The sequence below is a fragment of the Nothoprocta perdicaria genome, unplaced genomic scaffold (genome assembly GCF_003342845.1).
Source record: "Nothoprocta perdicaria isolate Ctin4 unplaced genomic scaffold, notPer1 scaffold_36, whole genome shotgun sequence".
NCBI classification, from domain to species: Eukaryota; Metazoa; Chordata; class Aves; order Tinamiformes; family Tinamidae; genus Nothoprocta; species Nothoprocta perdicaria.
Genome location: NW_020455599.1, coordinates 1,752,742 through 1,773,609, shown reverse-complemented (window position 1 = coordinate 1,773,609; position 20,868 = coordinate 1,752,742). Strand labels below are relative to the sequence as shown.

General features: G+C 40.4%; 1 protein-coding gene across 1 annotated transcript in view; it reads right to left on the bottom strand.

The window, feature by feature from the left end:
• Positions 1 to 875: 875 nt before the first annotated feature.
• MTHFD1L (methylenetetrahydrofolate dehydrogenase (NADP+ dependent) 1 like) overlaps positions 876 to 20,868 on the bottom strand; it is a 139,007-nt gene continuing 119,014 nt past the window's right edge. The window contains exons 27-28 of the mRNA XM_026044411.1: positions 3,664 to 3,772; positions 876 to 1,854 (exon numbers count right to left, since the gene is read on the bottom strand). Of these exons, the coding sequence (XP_025900196.1) occupies positions 3,683 to 3,772 (90 nt within the window). The 3' untranslated portion in view covers positions 876 to 1,854; positions 3,664 to 3,682. The remainder of the gene's footprint in view (positions 1,855 to 3,663; positions 3,773 to 20,868) is intronic.

The window sequence follows — 20,868 nt, the reverse complement described above, 5'->3', positions numbered from 1 at the left end:
AGTAAATGTGGTTACAGTTGCCTGAATTTCTCCGGGCAAAGTAGAGGGAAAACTTTATTTGAAGAACAGTAGTAGGAAAACTGTGGCTGGAGGGCACATTTACTGTCTTTCAAAAAATGTTCAGCTTCTTCTAGGCTAGAGATAGATCAGTGTGGCAGACTAAACTGCAACACAGTTGTATATATAAATGGCATAGTTATATTCCTGGGCACAAAATTTTAATATTAACTATGAGAAATCCATCCACGATGTCTTGGAAAGCTGTACTTATATCTTGCTTTCAATTTGTTTATCATAAATTGTCCTGCCTAAGTGTAATTAAAATATCCACAGCCTAGGCCATTGTGAGCCCTGCCATCTAATCAGGCTGAAACATCAGTCAGCTATAATTTTTTTTTATTTTCCTTATTTTCACAGCAATCCTGGTTGTGCTGGGGAGTGAAGCTATGAGTAGAACAGCTCCAAAACGTGGACGACAGGCATTTCCGTGCTGCTCCAGGGAAGGCACAGGTAATTATTCAAACTGTCCCCAGTTTTGTTCTTTGTCCATAATCAGCGCTTTGAGTTTATAAATAATGAAGCATGATTTCAAAGCCCTCAATTGTTCCAGGCACGGTGTTGTGATGGACTCTCCAAATGTGACTGTGCAAAAGAGAAGCAAAGCTGCACTGTATAAGCCTGCAACATACAGATGTGCGTAAGCAGAGCAAAACGCCAGGATGGAAAATATCATTAGGAAAACAACCTCTCTCATCATTATTTCACTGCTTTTTACCTAAAAAAAAAATAAACAATGGCCTATTGTCTTGATCAAACTTATGGTTCTGTTGCATTTTTTGTTATTGAAGGAACCAGCAGTTGGTCAGTGACAGCTTCCTGAGAAGCAGCAGCTTGAAAAGCTACATCAGCTTTGTGCTTAAGGCTTCCTTTGCTGCAAACTGAGGAAAAGCTATCCTGGAAAACCTAGGTTACTGTGGGAGATTAAAGTACCAGGTCTAAGATTCAACTTGCTTAAACACCCCAACTTCCAACACAAAACACACTCCACTTGTAGAGTAGTCAAAAGCTGCCGAATGAAGCAGACCAAACATCCGTCCTGTAGCACCCGGACTTTATGGATGTATACGTTCACAGAAGTTTGCTTTCTTAAAATTACAGCATTTACTCCTCTACCTTACTGCCCGCATCACGTCTCAGCAGGTACCTATGGACACCTATGGCAACTATGGCTTAGGCTTTGCAGGAGATCTGTGCCCACCAAGGAAACGGGTTCCGTATTAAAACCCCTTTGCAAAATATACGCTCCGTTCTTTCTCCACTTAATATCTTCCTCACTTGAAACTTGGCACTTGCCCAAATGCATCCAGAGCAACGCTGGGTGATAACTCAAAAATGTGCAGTTAATCTGTGTGCCGTTTCAGCTCCTGAATGCTGAGAGCTGAAATGTACTTTTTGAGAGAAATAGGCTTGCTCACACAGTCTCTTCATGTTTATGTAATTTTTAGATGACCGAGGATAAGGGAAATACTTATGTTAAACTCCTTTGAGAAGAGTCAAAAAGTTCACGATGAAAAAAATCACTTTTTTTTCAATATCATCTTACTCAAAAACAAACAAGTGTAAGCCTTTGTAGGGAGTTCTCTGTACTAGAGAGAGAAAAAAAAAGCCTACTTTTTTTTTTTTAAACCTTACAGCTATATATCATCATAAAAATTAGTCTGAAGAAAGAGTAAACTTTTGCTCTTTGGTCTGTCTTGACATTCCTCCAGGGACACATAACAGGAATATTTCAAATTCATTTTTCTCCTCTATTGGTAGAACGTAGGAAAGTTGCAGTTCTTATTTTCCAGGCTTCTGAAATGAAAAAGATAAAGAATTTTAAAGTTGAAACAAGATGCCTCCGCATTCTTTAAAGAAAAAAAAAAAAAAGAAATAAAAATACAAGTACGACAACCTAAAACGTTTGCAATGTTTTAGTGCAATTACATTTTTTTGCCTTCAACCTAATATAAAGAAGTTTTACTTATGCCACATGCCCCTTCCACTTGTGATGTGTGTATCCCCACTTGGATACAAGTCCTGTGCTCATATTCAGGAATGACCTGGGCTTTAGATTGCAAGGCATAGTGTGAGAGCCCCACCGAAGGAGTGCATAGCCACGTACTTGGCAGCTTGCAACCCACTGAGCTCAAGCGAGCAAACCCAGAAGCGCGAGCTACCCAAAGCCCAAGGGGCACAGGCGCAGCGGGCACCCGCTGCAGCGCCCATCGAGTCAGAGGGATCCTTGGAGCCCCAGCGGGTTCTTAACATGTTACTTTCACCAAGGGGCTCAGGTTCATTAATTCGCCTTACTGTGCAAATAATGCAACATTTTAGTCTTTCTGCTGGAAGAACGGCCTCCTTTGAAGTAATTTTTATTTCAACTGGTGCTATCTACAAGTATCTCACACGGAAGCAATCTCAACTTCTCTCTTGCTGTACTGGTGAGGCAGTTCAGGTTAAACAGGGTAATGACCAGTGATGAACAACGAGGAATATTCCTTTAGGTTCACTTCCACACTTTTATATGCTTGGATGTTTCTAATAAAATACCTAGCTCCAACAGAGAGAGCATAATATTGTATGTACTAAGTATTAGCTATCTGTTGATGGAAAAAGAAAAAGAGATGACTTTCCCAACTTACATTTTTTGCTTGGTTTTAATAATTGGCATTCTACATTATTATTATTATTATTATTATTATTATTATTATTATTATTATTATTATTATATTATTTTTGTGAGAGCTATCATCCTCTTGGCTAACACTGAAGGCATGAAGAAAAATCAGAGGAACTAAAAAACTCAGTTTTAGCACAATTCTAGCAGCAGCAATTTCTCTCTTGCTGTATCACTTTCATAAGCCTCATGAAGCTGCACATTGCAGGGAAGGCCATCAACTGCTCATTAAAACAGCTCTCTTCAATTATTCAGTTATTAGCTGTGTGTTTACAGTGAAACATCTGCAGCTCTTGGACTAATCTCTGAATATTTTTCAATCAGCACATCCTAAAGATTTGAGTCAGTTCTAATGAGCTGGCAGAACCTGCATTATTAGAAATCTTACGTTGTACCTAAACCTTACAAAAGTAATTCTAATGAAACAGGAAGAAAAAAAAAAAGTTACTGAATCTGTCATCAGAGAAACAAATGCACAAGTCCCTCAAAGTGTAGCGTGGTCACTAAGACCACCATGTGCTGCTCTTATTTCAATGAGCTGCTATGGGAAAGTAAACTCAGAGAGCAACTCTCTAACACTCCCAAGCAAGTCAGGAGTAAATGAGCACAATTTATTTTGGGGTGACTAAAAGGTCTCCTGATTTCTTCGGGCCAAGTTCCTTCACAGCCAGGAGTGGTACAACTCCAGAGACAGTTCCTGGCTCCTCCTGACAAAGCTGGGGAAACAAAAAAAACAAAACCAAAAGGCACCACCAGCTCATATCAGCAAAGGGTGGGCCACCATTCAGCAAATGAGAACCCCTCATTACGAAATATTTCCCCCAATCCCTTCTGATGTCCTCTGTGGAAGGAGGTCCATACAAACTAACAATCTTTTCTACATGCACCCTAAAGACAAATGGCCTGGCCCAAACTGGAAGGGAAAACGGGAGCCGTTGACCAACCTGGTGCTGGAGCTCGCTCTCAGAAGAGCCCTTTCACTTGCTCTGTGGCGGGGTCAAGGTCGATGTCGTAGAAGCAAGGCCTCGTGGGCAGCCCCGGCATGGTGCTCATCTGCGGGAGCAAGGAAACTAAGTTATCCGACGGCGTCGGTAAGCACGTAACCGCTCCATGCAGGTAAATCTGAGATGAAGAGAGGGGCTGGACTGTGCGTCGTGGACTCTGTTACAGATGGGATTTTCATTACATTTTTGGTTCTGCTAAAAATATCAAGCTTCAAATATTCTGAATATTTGATTTCAATTCATTTTTAAGGTGTATGCTTCTAAAAGAGAAGATGAAAGCTACAAAATACAGGCTGGTATCAAAGGCTGAGGGAGCTGGGCCTGTTCAGCCTGGAGAAGAGGAGGCTGAGCGGGGACCTGATCAGCGTGTATAAATACCTCAAGGGAGGCAGTGAGGAGGAGGGCGCGGCCTCTTTTCAGTGGTGGGCAGCGACAGGACTAGAGGAAACGGCCACAAACTGAGGCACCAAAAGTTCCACAGGAACTTGAGAAAACACTTCTTGACAGTGAGGGTGACAAAGCACTGGAACAGGCTGCCCTGAGAGGTTGTGGAGGCTCCTTCTCTGGAGATCTTTAAAACCCGCTTGGATGCAGCCCTGTGCCATGTGCTCTAGGTGACCCTGCGTGAGCAGGGGGGTTGGACTCGATGACCTCTGAGGTTCCTTCTAACCTTAAGCATTCTATAATTCTATGATTCTAGTATAAACTCTTTGATAATGTTAAGACTCTTTGAGAACTATTTGTGCCTCGGTACTTCTACGACGATATTCACACAGCAAAGAGCAAGGAGGAAACTGCCTAAATTCACCTGGTAATACTATATCTCTCTACCTGATACTTTACCTCTCTGTGTGCTAACGGCTGGAGGTCTTTCCGAAACAGAATCAAAATAGCAGAATTAGTCACAACACTTCCATGACTGATCGCTTCACGTCAGGAGGAATTTGAAATAGTTCAACTAAACATATATGCATTATAGCTGAATCCTAATTCGGTAGTTAGAATTAGTAGGTTGACATTCAGAGCTAAAACGGCCCAATTATCTGAAACTATGCATAACTAAGGCCATGATCTAGCATAAAACTTCAGCAGTTGCATACTTTTCAACATGGGAATAGTTTTATGGATTTAAATTACAGTTAGCAATGGCTCTGTTCACGCTGCCTATTATTTACAGTTGGCATTTTAGCAGCAATTGAAAATACATGGGTAACTTAGAAATCAGGGCATGCGGGTCAGCTATAGTTTAAGCCACTTTACATCAGAGGTGCTGCAGGTCCTCCCCTCCACACCTCAACACTTCCATGTTCTCCCTTAGGAAAGGGAGGCCTAGGAAGCAGGTTCAGCTGATACTTTTTTGTTGTTTGTTTCATTTTCTCAAGTTTCAGCACCTTGAGCCAGTTCTGTGGGTCTAATGGCAGCACTGGCACAGAGGGGATGAATGTAAATGTGGGGCAGGTTTAAGGCACGGCCAACATGGATCAGTTCTAACAACTATGGATTTACAACCTATGTCTCACTAACATGACAGAAACCCTTAATATCTTGCCTTATTCCAAAAAACCTCAAGGCAGTCTAAAAATGGCATTTAGGCTAATGAACCTTATAAACACTTTGAACACTTGAACCTCAGAGGTAGAGGATGGCCTTATTGTACAAAATTGTACAATAACACCTAAACACAGGAAGGGCATTTCAGCCTCTGGAAACAAGATTAAAATTGGCATCAAATCAATTCTGGGGGTAAAGGCTTGAAGCATTAGCACTTCTTAAATAACTAGTAGATTTGGACCAACATTTCAGCTGCGGCAAATCAGCAGAAGATTTGACCACAGAAGTTAATCCTTGTGCTAAAAAAAGGGAAAACCAAAACCACATGGGCTTGATTGCCTGAAACACTCCAGCCACAACGACCTAAGACCAGAGATGTTGTGGCACACATGCTTGTGCCACAACTGAGTGACACCCACTGAAGGGGGAAGCTGAGGGAGCCCTGCATCCCCTCTGCAATAACCCCTCTTTGGAGTTAGGCTCTGCAACAACTTCCCCCCAGAAAAACTCAACGGATGAAAATACACATAGATATGGCTCTGAACGTGCCAAGGGGGTGCCGAACTCACCATGCCGAGCAGCCGGCACGTGGTTTGGGAGCCGTCATCGCTCAGCGCTGGGCCTGTGGCCCCGCGGGGACAGAGCTCAGCAAGGACACGGCCAAGGGCGAGCCAGAACAAGCTCAGAAAGAGAAAAAAGAAAAAAAACAATCCAATAACACCAGCCCAGCTGCTCCCAAAATCCATACCTACAGGCCCCTCTCTGTCTGGAGCGGGCTGTATTTCTTTTTAAGCTGACCTTTTCTGCTGCATGTTCAGCTGTTTAGTTAGCGTTGTCCTTGCACTTCAGCTACGCTCCCAAGCCCAGGGTAATGTTTCCGCCAAGGGAATACAAAAGAAACTGTAATATCTCTTTGTGCCCCCCTGCCTCACCCCAAGGCCTGTTTATTCCTGCGAGCTGACTTGACTCCCAGTTCCGAGGTTAATCCTGTGCTTGGGAAGGGGGAAAAGGAGCTTGGAGAGCACAGCACTGATGCAGTTGTCGTATTTGCAATCTTCTTCTGAGGGAAAACAAAGCCATGAGCTCCTTCAGTGGACTCTGTGCATTTCCTCTGTTTTAAAACTAGTCCTTCCTGATCTTTTGTTACTGCACACAGCAGACTAAAAGACAAAAATATCCATCTGCATTAGCCAAAACCCTTCCAACTGTCCTATGACATCATTTTACTGACTGCCTTCAGCGTGGCATCCCAGCTAAGGAATAAAGCACCTTGTTGTTCTTCTGGATCTATTGGCCACATGAGTCAAGCAGCTAGATTAGCAGGGTTACTGAATTACTTTCTGCCTCAGGCTTATCCCAGTTTATAAATTAATTCCTGACAAAAAATTAATGAATTCCAGTTTACTGGGAGGGGTTGAACAAGCTGCCAAAGACAACTTTCTGGGTACTCTGGATATGGTTGCACTACATCTCAAAGTCAACTCCCAAATTCCATGTTCCTTTCTTCAGGATAACCACAAGCACAGCTAGTCTTCATGCTCTATATAGAATATAGAATACAAATAAGAATCAGTTTAGTGGAGTTTTTCTTCGATAATTTTTAATGAAATGCTAACAAATTAATATATATATGTTTATTTTTTATTTTATTAAAGCCATAGGCCCAGTCCTATAGCAGTGTGACTCTACTATATTAACTAATGGACATCTATTTTCATTTACCAAAATGGTATTTCAATAGATTGCAAATATCAAAACAATTTATTGCCAGTTCAGGGAGTATTACTGTTCTCATATTGAAAATATAAGCCAACACAAGGGAATAACTTCACCTCAATTAAAATTAATGCTATATAAAAAGAAGCACAAGGCAAAAAAAAAAAAAAAAAAGAAAGGAAAAGAAGAGAAAAGAAAAACACACACACAGAAGAAACATTTGGGAACTAAAACCTATGTGAAATACAGAGTGAAAATAAAACACATCTTGCAATTTTCCCCAGGGCCCAGAGTTCCAGATAGGAACTGTAGAGCCATGTAAATTTATGATCATTTCTCTCCACTCTCATTATTCAGACACAGAGGTAAAAGGCAGCAGAATCTATCCTTCCTTTTCATTACTTCAAGGTCAATAGGAGGAGATGGCTGGCTGACTGAGGAGATTACTACCAGTTATTCCCCCGCCAGCTCTATTCCTTTCCCACAGCCAAAAAGACACGAGAGAAAAGATGGCTCAGTCGGCTGCAAGGCTCAATCAAGTCTTTCCTTGACTGACTTTCCACTTGGCTGCAGATTCTAAATGATCCTGGTCCCTTGGGTTGTTTTCCACAATGCTGGTGCCAGAGAAATACGCAGGAAATGCAGAGTCACGCAGCAGACTGAACTGCAAGGCATCACATGCCCTCCACACCCTGTATCGAGATCAGTGCTCTGATAGGGCTCTAGGGCAATGCCATTTTTGATATAGTTTGGCAGCTATGCAACACTCCACAGCGTGGCTGAGTACAGAGCTGCATTAGGAGCAGGGAATGAAAGCACGTTATCTCCTTAAGAGCACTAATTGAATTAAGGTAGCCAAAAAAAAAACCAGTTCTTCAAATCAATCAAAACTGTTGCTCTTATATTTCTCTTGGGAGAAGAAATATATAAAGTAAAAACTTTACACTTTTAAGATTTAATGCAGCATATATGAATACTTTATGCAGAAAAAAAAAAAGGAAAAAAAAGAAAGAAAAAGGAGCAGGGTGAAGAATTCATCCAAATGCTGGTCAAAACACAACATGGTAGGAAATAGTTTTGTAGAAATTCACTAGAATCTATCATTTCTTTTATAAACTGTGCAACTGCCTACACATACATGGAAATAATTCTGCTCCAGGAAGACTCTGTGGAAAATGCAATGCATGTTTATTACTATACTACTCCATGTTTTGGAAGGAAGCTATTATTTTGCAGTTGGCTATCCTGAGGATCATTCAAGTCTCTGGAAATTCAAAGAAGAAGAAAGGTCTTAGAAGAACTTTCATGGAAGAAAAAGTACAATTTTAAGTAAGAAAGTCCAAAGGCTGCTGTTATTTATACTAGGCATTTTTGATCTCCCATACATGTCTAAACAACAACAACAACAAACATTTAAGGAGCTTCCTTACAAAAGGAAGGTGATGGCTATTCCTAAGGAAGCTGCAACAATGCACTGTTCCCCACCTGAAGCTGCAGGGGAATATGTGCTAGTCAGTGCAATCTGCCTGGAGGTTTAAAGAAATGCTGGTCACTAGAGAACCCCACTTCCAAGCAGACACCCAGTAAACTCCATTTAAACTATAGCTGCATGCTGACTTGCAATTTTAGTTGACCACAAGGTCTATTTAACAGCTGCACAGTCAAGTTCTAAAACTTTGCTAGCCAGGTTTGTCATGGTTCCCAAGAGGAACTATTCTGCTTAATTTCCCTTTTTTATTGTACAAATGCCTATCAGTGGTTGACATATCCTGCCTTTTACTTCCAATATATACGTAAACATACGCATATATGTGAGTACATACATATAAGCCCACATAAATATATATACATGTGTGTGTATACCTATCTCTATTAATTCTCATTGGACTTGAGATCGCCCTAACTGGATTAGCACAATGACATGATTTTTAAAACAGATGTCTTGAGAACTACAGCCAACTCATGTCTAGTGTCTTTTGCAGCTATAAGACAAGATTTGTCTGTTTTTTAAGCATAGTGTGATTTGTAAATGGCGAAAGAAAAAGGGGAATCTGTACTTACACAAAATTGTAAGTACACAAATGTAAAAAACAAGATGACCAGAGGACGGGGAAAAAAACTGAACAGCATACTGAGTAAACCTCTGTATTCTGTGTTTTTGGAGTTAATGTTGCATTTGATAAAGGGTGCAAGTAACTCACATTATCTAACTGTATCCTTCTGTTAATCAAACAAGTTAAATACCCCACAATCAATTGATATGTGAAATACTGCAGAAAACAGATGTTGTTTCTCGAGAGAATCTAGCAGACGCATGACTGTGGATAACTTCCCAGTAAAGTCTGATGGGGAGAACTGCATTTTCCATACTCCCTCAGCAATAGCCAATGCTAGGATAAAAAACTCAAGAGGTTTACAAATCGCACTAAAACTCTGCATGCACTATGTTCAATACATTATTATTTGTTGGAATCTGGAAGCCAGGGATGACCAAGTGACACTTAAGGAAATGGGCAATGTTTCTCAGTTCGAATTAGAGCTCTGAAAGATTGATCCACTATCAGAAATTTGCTTCCCTGGAGTCAGTCAGTCCCCAAATTTGCAAAGCTGAAAGGAGGAGCTTTCCCTCCTGTTACTGGAGCAATCCCTTAACATCTCAGACCCTGCATACGTTTAGATGTGTTCCCAGTCTCCAGTGCTGGATTACTGCTGCGATGCTGGGCCCATGCTGGAAGTGGGCACAAGGGGAACCACAATTCGTGGCGTGGGAGAGAGACATTAAAGAGTCCCACGACAGCACCACACGATGGAGAGGTGACTGTGAGGCGCTGATACTGCTACTGGGTGCTTCAAGGTCCTTGCAATTTCCCTTTAAAACTAGACTTGGCAATTGTCTATGACAGTCTCTCCATGCAGCAGAAGTAGCAGGTAGGACTATACCAATGCACAGCATCTTCCTGTGCAAAACCTTTCAGTGCAAGGTTACTAACTGTATCTTCAGACTGGACTTTCGACAATGCACAGAAACACCCAGTGTACAGAGAAAAGGGCACTTTGTAGGGCAGCTAGCACACAAGAAAATAGGCAGCATATCCTAAATATTCCGGAATCTGATTGTATTTTGCTCCAGAAAACCTGAAGATGTCCCCAATTTGCTGAGATGGGCGATATGCACAACTTCAGAAGCAGCTCAAGAAAGCAGGAATTTAAAAATGACAGTATTGTTTGGCTGAATTAAAAAAAAAATACTGCTGACATGAAAGAGATGAGACAAAATACACTTGTGTATAGGCTACACACATACACACATATCCATATATATTAAAAGAAGGGACTGGTGCTACACTGAAGAGAAAACTCACTCTCAAGGGACCTAATACCACAACCTCTTAAACATAAACAACCTCAAAGTCTCACCTCAGGAAAAGCATATACACATTTCAAGCAATTTGGGGCCTCTTTGGAGAAGTATCAACCTTTAAAAAAAACCAAATAAATCCAAACTTGGAAATGGCATTAATATCTAAAAATCTATTTTAATAACTACATAATGCTTCAGAACATATTATCTCATTATTTTTCACTGCCTGAAAATAACGAGGATTTATAAAAGCTGCTAGGCAAGAAAAAAAAATTACTTGGTGTTTAAATAAAGGTTTACTGGTAAGTTTTCATGAAGATTTGCCAAACCTGTTGACAGTTAGAGGAGGTGGGGGAGTGAACGTCCTATTTACTTCTCAGGAAATCTTAACAATAACGGAGTCCTGTTCCAACTTATAGCGATCATAGCAAGATATTCAACAAATTAACAAAAGAACAAAATAATGTTTGAAATGATGATGGTCCTACCCCAGCACATGCTTTCACATTTCTTGCAAAATTCAACTCTCTTTCACTGGCACATTGACTGTTTTCAGGTGCAGAAAGGCCATTTGGCATCAATTATTTTATTATCATTTTCTCTAACTTTAATGTTTGCACATTCTTGGCAACTGTCCTATTTTGAGGAAGCATTTACCATGACAAAATATATAGGCACTGCTCTCCTATTATCAGCATCTGGATGAAGTTATGAAGGTCCTGGATATTGATTACACAATCCTAATTGAACAGCTCTCCCTACTACCTTGCTGCCAGGTGCTCCAGTGAGGCTGAAGTTGCTTGTGCCCTGTAACCTTTTCTGAGGGATTCCCAGGACCCCACAACTTATCTTGAAAAGAAATGGTCTGAATCTAAAAGCAATCTTGGAGGGGGGGGAGAGGAGGAGGAGGAGAAGGAGGAGGAGTACCTAAGACCCAGAAGAGGCAATACGCTTGGTACTTAAAAAAAAAAAAAAAAAAAAAAAATTTAGGCACAGATATAATTTGTAAGAGGATGAGCCAATTTCTCCCATTAGGTAAAACATATTTATGACTCACATGTATGACTGCAGTTCCTTTCAGAATAACACAAACATTCTCATCTGAGAAGTGATAAAACCGTATTTGAAACAGAAAAAAAAAATGTTTGCCCTAGTAACAGCATAATGGGGTCACTATTTTAAGTTTTACTTGCAAAATAATTCAGTCTCTCTAAGGTAGCATCTGTTAGATGTCCCATTTGCTCGTACTGTCCACAACACATTAGGACGTTTCGCAGGGTAGTCAGAACTGCTTTCTTCCCTGAATAGTTGAATGGATAAACAAAATGCTACAAAAGGAGAGCTACAAAAACCAGAGGACTAACCGTCAGAGAGGAAAACCAGAGTCACAAATATCAGGTGACTTGTTCCAAAACACTCCCCTCCACCCAGCCCACTCAAATCCTTTTTCAGCAGTAATTGCTCCCTTGGCCACATCTTCATTTTCCCTCCCTCCTCAGGCTTTCAACACAATCCCTGGCATAGGACTCTCTCACTCTGTCTCTCATACATAATCACCCTCCGCTGCCAGGACAAATTCCTCTCTCCAGCTCACTCCTGATGTCAGAGGCTCCCAGGGCTGCTCCCATTCCTGACAAGCTGCCAGTACATTGGACCATGCTGGAAACATGCTTCCGAGGGAATAAATCTGGAGGATATTTTATAGAAAGGTATTTTGTAGAAATGTCATGTATTGTTTCAGCAACAGGAATGTCTCAAGTATCTGATGCCTGCAGGTGCATCTTCACCTTGGTTTGTCCAACACTTGGGCCTCCTGGTGGCCAGGACTAGACGGCATGAGCAGATCACTTTCTGTTGACAGCACAGAGAATTTCACAGTATTGGGGAAAGAGAGGTCTGGGTTTGTCTTATCCCAATAGTCTTGCTTTCACGGAGCAACTGAGCACCTTTCATTTCCTCTGGCAACTTGTTTATTTTATACAAAGATGTCTTGAAGAGCTAGCCCTCAATCACTCCCTTTGGGTTCTTAATCTTTGTATCTCCCTGAGTCTTCCCTTGTTGAAAAACACTCTAATGTGCTAACAAGTGAAAATACAGAGCCTTGTTTACAGTCCAGAACCTGAAATGGTGGCAACAAAAGTCTATGTAAAACAGACAAGCCTGCCAAACATGCAGCGAGCCTTACCCTTCCCAGTAAGTCATACAAGGAAGAGCATGAGGAGCATCATACACTCATTTCGGTGACAAATTACAACATGGAGAAAAAACCAAAACCTAGGATATACATTTCACAGGTGAAGGTCAACTTTCCGATCTTTAGTTATCCTAGGAGATACCCTAATAAAAAGTCTGGGGCTTTATCTCCAAAGAATACTCAGCTGCAGACATCAGTATCGTAAGTCACTGCATTGCTGTGCCATCATAGAGTGTCAGCACTGACATGCAGAAGGATCTCTAACCTCATGTGCTAGTTGGAGCTTCTATATCTATGCCCCAAATCACATGTTGCTTGGATGAGCTATTTAATTTCTTTTCATAGCCCTTAAAATAGATTATTTTGAGACAAACTGAAGTAAACAGGAGCTAGACAGATTACAAAAAAATCACCTGACATGAGAAGTCCAGATAAAGCTCCTTTCTAAACATACACCATTTTTCCCATCTTTCGCCAGATAAATTACTGCTTTAGTATCTCAGACCAGAAGGGAAATATTATCTTCTCAACTTCAGCAAAGAATTTGAACTTTTCCTTTGGACTTGTTCCTAATTGAGAAGATCCAGAATGGATGCAGTTTGTCTGCATATGAGGATATTAAACTGTTAAGTTGTTAAGAGTTGGTGTGAAACAGATGGTCTCAGTCACAAGCGATTGTAGAACTCTACCAGTATTAAGTATTCAATACATTATGTGCCCTAAAGTTATGTCAGAATATACAGCAATCTTCTTCCACAACGTAGTAGTAAGGAAAAATAGCATTACTTAGATTAGCAATTTTAAACCTGTTACTAACCTTTAAACCCACTATTTTAAGAAGTTTCCATTGTTAGTTGTTATTTTTTAAAATTCTAATTCAAAACGTGATATTTAACTAATATTTAAGAAATAGTAAATAAAAAAAATGGCTGTAACAATTTCACTGAATGTGATGGAAACTTAGCTTAGAAATACTTTTTCAGTCTTTGACATGGAAGAGTATTGTTGGTTTTTACCTGTGTTTAGCAAATAACAAGCTCTTTTATACCTGAACTTATTACTTATTCACTTTGAATAAAGATATGTCTCTTTCTAGACCAAAACCCAACAATATTATTTACAGAAAGAACCTGAAAGAAATGAAGTAGAAACCTAAAATTCTGTTTAGTCTTCTTGAAAATTTTAATAACCAAACTGAAATTAAGTCGGGGTACAAGGAACGTCATACATTGGTGCCTTCAGAAAGGTCAGTTTCTTCATAAGTTTTCAAAACTGAAATAATAGGAGAGCAGGAGAACAGACAAAAATTCTAGACATGAATGCATGATTTCTGTTATTCCAATAGTGATTATCAAGGCTACTCCAAGGAAATACTAAAATTCTAATTTCTGCTCACTGAACTTCCACCTCTGAGTAATCATGAGATAACATGCTGTTGGACAGATTCAATTTTCAAAGAAAAATTGGCCAAATAGTTCTAACGGGGGTGACATTTCTATGCTATAAATTTGCATCTTCAATAGCTATATTCAAATACTTTGAAATATGAATTAAATACACTAAATACATCTGGGAAGCATATGAAATAAATCTTCCTTTTCCAAAGGAGGAATCAAGGACAGGAAAATTTGCCAAATCACCCAAGGAGCTGAGGCAATGCCTGATGATGATGGAATTTGAAATTGGCAAATCTGATCTTCCTCTTAGACTCATATAATTAAAACTCAAAAAAAAAATCCACTACCCTAAGTCACTACCCATTCCATCAAATATCTTTTTTTTTTGCATTACATTAAGATTTCTTCACACCAGTATTGTTAATGAAATAAAATCTCACGCATTTCTCACACTTTACTCTGAAGCACCCGATTTTAACTAGTAGTAGGTCATCTTTTAACCACAGTTTTCCTGCAGTATAACATAGGGTAATAATATCTTTCTATTAATATCAAAAAAGTTGTCTACTTCTCAAGTGCTCTCTGTGGGGGATTATTTTATCCAAATGAGATATGTAAAAAGAGAAAAAAAAGCCTGTAAAGTAATATTGGATTTCCAAAGCCTGAGAAGTGACTCCAACTTTTCTTTGTTTGTTTTAACAAAGATCTAGTGGAGGGATGATCTATGAGAACTTCTTCTCAAGCACTACAAAATAAGGAGGATGTGTAAAAAATAGCATTAGCACAAGAGGGACAAAGCTCATTTGTGAGCATATAGGACAAAGCAGAAAAAGACTACAATAAAAGAGAGATATTAGAAAAATTAATAGAGAATAATAATAAATAGAGATCATAATGGAGAAATTAAAACCCATCTGGAGTATAATATCTGCAAACAAAGCACACTAGCAAATAAAGCCATAAGCTTTATTAATTCTTAGGGTATTCTTGGCCCCTTGGCCAGAGCCCTTGTGCTGCTGTTCCTGGGCCCGCAGGACAAGATGGGGCCAGCGGGGCCCAGCACCAGAAAGGACGGCACAATTTCGGATGGCAATTGCTTGGTCAGAACATAGTCATTGATGGCTGAGGAAAGAAGCAGGAACTTTTGGTATCTCCTTATATGCACATTACATTCAGCCTTACTATAAAGGCACCTGGTGCCTTGCTTCTCCACATACAGAGCCGCACGGCATTAGGCGTGCACGGAAAACCGGAGCGGTGCCATCTGCGGAAGCACAGAAGTGACACGTTCTAGAGCAGCGAGAAGGCAGGCAGAGGATGTGCCGGATCAGGTCAGAGCAAATGGCCACATCCCAGCGTTTCCTCTCCAACGGCGGCCAGCAAAGCCAGCTGCTTTATGGACAGAAACATGGTGGTAGGCCGATGAAGCGATCCGTGTCCAACGGTGGGAGCTGGTAGCTGAAGCCTGGCCCGCGCCTACAGGCCACGCTTAGACCTTTTCCCAAATCACTTCTTCGTATTAATTACAACCCAGCATACCGTTGACATCTACATCCTTTATCAATCTTGCTAAATTCCTAGCTCCTGTGACTTTTGTGTGCTAACGACTTCCATATTCTAATCACACGTGAGAAAGCATTTCCTTCTTTTGTAGCACTATTAATACTGACGCCTGGCAACTTCTCTTCAGAGACCATAGAAATATTTCAAACAAATGCAAGTTTCCAGGCTGTAGGGACACACCTTCAAATAACCTCTCAATTCCCCTCAACAAAATAGGCACATATATTTATACCTGTATTTAAGTCTAAGAATTTCACTAGACTTCAGATGTTACGGATATGAATTTTATTTGAACACAGCGCCTTAAATGTTCTTGGCTTCCTCAGTATTTCAGGCATTAAAAAATACTACTGAATTCAGGTATTAACAAATATTCTAAAATTGTTCCTGTATCACAAAATACAAAAACTGTCCTGAAAACTTTAATTAAAATAAACTTTGGTATTGTGTTTTCAGAAGGGAATGCCTAAACATTAACAGGTTACTGTATTACAGTCTCCATAACATTCCTTAACTTTTCAGGATCAGACAACTAATTACCTACTAAGTCAAACTTTAACTGAAAGAGGTTACTTAAACAAATTTTCATTTTGGGCAGTTGTACCAGCAGCTACTTGAATTATGTAGGCCTAAGAAAGATAACAACTTTCATGACTGAAAGTTTTCCTTTTCCTTTGAATAGCAGAGTATTGCCATGGCTGTTACATAATTACGGATCTTCACTTTCTTGTGCATCCTCTGAGATTACTGGGGAGGGCATTAGGAGGCTGGCAGAAAGCTGACAACACCAGCAGAGGGTCAGAAAGCCAGTTTTGGGAGTACATTTTCATTGTAATTGCATTTACAGATGGATGCCATACATGGGGAAGTTGGCATTTAGAAGGCCCTGCACTTGAATCCATTTTACTGCCATGAAGGTTACTTAAAAAAAAAATAAATAAAAAGGCAACTCAGCATAAGAGAAGGAAACGCGTTGACACATCCAGGGCACAATTCCAAATAATCTGGGAGATGCTCTGTGACAATACTGTTTCTCATTTCCTTTCGTGAGATCTTGACCCGTGCCTATAGCTCATGCTGGGGTATGTGAGTGGCTACAGCCTCTCTGCTGGTGAAGACTCCTTCAAAAAGCCTCGGTAGGCAGAGCACAGCCCTGGGCACCAGCAGCCTTCCCTCCAGATCAGCGAGGCTTTGCAGAGCCATAGCTTGCTCTGGGACAGGACAAAGGCTCTTATTAATCACCAAGGACTGTTATTAACCAGCAAGATCAGGCTGACTTGGAACAAGAGATGCTGCAGGCACCTTGCTGCCCCTCTCCCCTCCTGCTGCCCAGTACTGTGGAGTCTCCTTCTCTGGAGATCTTCCAAACCTGCCTGGATGCCGCCCTGTGCCTTGTGCTCGGGTGTCCCTGTTAGAGCAAGGGGTTTGACTAGATGATCTCTACAGGTCCCCTCCAACCTCATCCACTCTGTGACTGTGTATGTCAATCCCTTCTCATCCAGTTTCTGGACAGCAAATTTCAAATTTGAAAATTACTGAAAATTTCAAACTATTGAAAATAGCAATAGCTTACTGAGAAACCACCAAATAGTAAAGTATAACTGCAGTGGAGCTGATTCACAAGCAGATGAGGCACCACCATCCCTCAGGGAGCCAGGGGCAGACCGACTTCAGCAATCTGATTTTAATTTGCAGACACATGTCTGTCAGAGCCCTAAATCTCATACTATATTCCCTTCATGACGGATGCTAAACATGTGTCTGGAAAGAATTAAAGGGCAGTCATTTGCCTTGAATTGGGAGAATGTAAGCATTTTTCTAACTCAAGTGTCAGAAAATATTAACTTTGTACTTTATAAAATGGAAAGACTCCAAAAGCAGGCAGTATTCCATGTACCTATAGTGACAGCATAAGAATATTTAGCTATAATATAATTCCATTAAGAAAAAAAGATCTCCCTTGTAAATATCTTTACTATCTGGAACAAAGCTACTGCACTTTTTCATGAATAATGCCAGGAATGAAGAGTAAAGATGAATTTTCATCCACAGTACGTAAGAATTTGATTATGAATCAATTCCAGAGAAGATACCAGACCCCATCAAAACAGAAGACTTGAATGCCCTCGCAAAAAGAAGATGGCTCTGATCCCTACCTTTGAGTCTCTATGAATGTGACCCTGAAAAATGATGCCTCCTGAAGCCACCAGGCATTGCACTGCAGTTATCTGGGATTCATCTTCCATAGTACTATTATTATTTTCCTGTTTTGGAAAGCATGCTGAAAGGCCTTCAAAATAAGGACATTTTTAGATTATCATTACTTCTAAGTCTGGATTTGAATAAATAGCCCATTTGATATAAACAATTCAAGGAACGAAAATAATCACTAAAAATCATTAGAAAATGTACTTTCTAAATATGTCAGATAGTTTCCAGTGCTCTATAATGTTGCAAAACATCCCAGAGTGATTTAATTAATGAGAAAAAGGTACTTTCTTTCTGGAATAAGAATGCTGACAGATAACACATTAGAATATCCATTCTGCTTTAATTTTAACCTTACCTTCTTTCAGCAAGATGTGTGTGCATGCGGGGGTGTCTCCTCACCAGTTTTCTCATGTTAGCTTCTACCTTTTTGACTAGGAACTAAAGAAAGTTTCTCAATCTTGTCCATTTTGTAAAGCACATGTAAAATATCAGGAAAAGGCATTTAAACATTTAGAAACAATTGCTGTCATTTCCTTTGGAAAAAGGTACAATAAACTGTTCTTGCTACAGGTTTCTGCCAGCAGCCCATTCCTCAGCGACACAAGGAAGCACGGAACATGCACCAGGTGCTGGTACAAAGAGAAGTGCCTCCATCACTACAAGGGTTTCTACCACGGGTGGCTTTCCCAACCAGTACAAAGTGCAAATTGCATGGTAGAGTTTGTATTCAAACAAAGATACCTTGCTGGTAAAATGTATGGATAAAATTCAGTATTAGAAAAGCTGCATAGCCCATGTAAATGTGGTCTGCCCTTAAGATTTCCCATTCCTTAGCCTACTAGCCAATCCATTAAAACTGATGCCTCAGGAACAGAAGTAAGCCTGTCCCTTGAAGGTAACAGCTACAGGACACTTGATGATCCTTATACAACACAGGCATTATTGACCAAGCCAGACTGCTAGGAAGCCTCCTGTGCACTTCTGCCCCGCACTAATCTGTGCCTTGACATGTGGTAAAGGTAAGGGCTGCAAAATGAACAACCTGCGTGTGGCTTTTAGCCACAGCTTCTCCTGTTACTCCTGAGTGACTGCAGAGCTGTCTGTAGAGGGCTTGGGCTTCTGCTATTTAGGCCGGCTTTGACCATTTCAATAACCTTCAGTAAGTATTGCTCTATCTTTTACCTTTTTTATACGTAATCCTTTGAAGATTACATGGCCTGTGCACTAGCAGAGAAACATCTGAATTAAGGCATCTATTTGTGTAGCTGTGCCAGACATTCTTTCTCTGCTCTTCCTGTGCTCTGCTCTGCCTGTGTAATTTTATCTGTCTTTCAAAAATTTGATTAGGGGAGAGTTAATGAAAATTAATTGGATTGCTCAGACGTCACAGAGCAGCATCACACAGATGACCTCTTACAAGTTCCTGATGGAGCAGTGAGAGAGAAGCAGCCAAGTGCCAGTAAGTCTCTGTCGTATGCTTCAAAATACTGGAGAAGGCTGCTCTGAAGTTGCTTGTAATGAAGGCTGTCATGGAAGTGTAATGTCACTGTGCTACCGATTCCTAAATGAGAAAAGAGGAAAAAAAACCCAAACAAACCTAAAACCTATTTTTCTCACGTGTTTTTGTCATCAAAAGAAAATTATTTTGGCATAATTGTACTGTAGTTTTTCTTCATTTTAAGTAAAATTTCCTGCAACTATTTTTCTCCCTCATCTCACTTGATGATTTGGATTTATATGGTATATATCTTTAAATACAGTACCTGCTATCTTGAAGAACTTAACAAAATCATGGGTGCAAATGGTTTAATATGTTCAAGCTTGCTCCACTTGCGGTCCGCAGCCCAGGAGTGGCCATGTGTGCTGCAGAGTTCACGTGCGTGCGCACTCTGGGTTCCAGCACCAAAACTGAGTTTGGGGATGCAGCCAAACAGCTTAAAACCCTTCTGCTGACATAAAATGCAGCATGTTGCATCTCGGATGGGAGTCAGTTATGGCTCTCTGCACAGAGAAGGCAGCACGGAGACTAGGTTCACACCAACTTGCCTTCCCAAGACTGACGGGCCACGGTTCGCTTTACAACCACAGCCTTCCAAAGCATCCAGCTAAATGGAGTCAAGTAAATAAACTGCTTTCAAATAAACAACATGCTAAACACGACCACACAGCTTTTCAGGGAAGCTGGGCCACCCTGTGGCACTTGTCCTTCCAAGACATCAGGAGGTCTTCACTCTGCAGAACTAAATGGAAAAAAAACCCTACAAAACCCAACCAACAGAAAAAGCAGCCTACACAAACAGAAAGGAATTAATATGGAAGATAAACGTGCCAAGCCAACCAGAATTGCTCATGTCTTTCAAATAAGCACCATGTATCTTTATCTGCCACCCGATCAGTCAGATGAGACTGGCATGTTTCTGCTCAGAGGAAAGGACTGCTGCTAGCCCTGCACCCGCTCACACCTAATCCCAGGGATCCTAATGGCTTCAAGCACTATTGCACTTTGAGCTAATGCTCTTAAAAGGCTTCAGAACAAGAGTACGAGTACTCGGGGAGTATGAAGGGGAAGAAAAAACCTCCTAAGTGGATATTGCAAGAAAATGAGACTCAGATGATGCATTTAAACACAGTCCATTACAGTTCTGCTGTAAACAACCAATTAACCTTCTTTCAAGTATCTTATGATCTACATACTCAAGAAATCTATTAATATGATGGTTTGTGTTAGTTCATCAGGCATTCTTAGGAGCACATTAGATTTTAAAACAGAAGCTTTTCTTTTCCAACTTCAAAATAAAGCAATACTGAATATCAACATTTCAGTTGCTGTAATAAACAATTAAATTATTTATTTTACAGCTGTTCTTTCCCCATGAACAATTTTGCTTACACACAAAGAAGTTCATCTGAGTTCTAGTCTCACAGTTACAGCTTGTTTGTTCGCTGCGGGTAACCAGTAATAGATTTATATGGCCAAATCCACTACTGAGATCGTCTGGATCATGATGCGGGAAAACACAGTTAACACACATTTTACAGCTTCCAATAATCCTTTGTGTTTCACAGACCAGTCATATGAAACTAATAACTGACGATGAAATTGTTTATTAAGGCAGATCTTTGCCAAAGTAAAGGAAGATCTATTAGTTCAG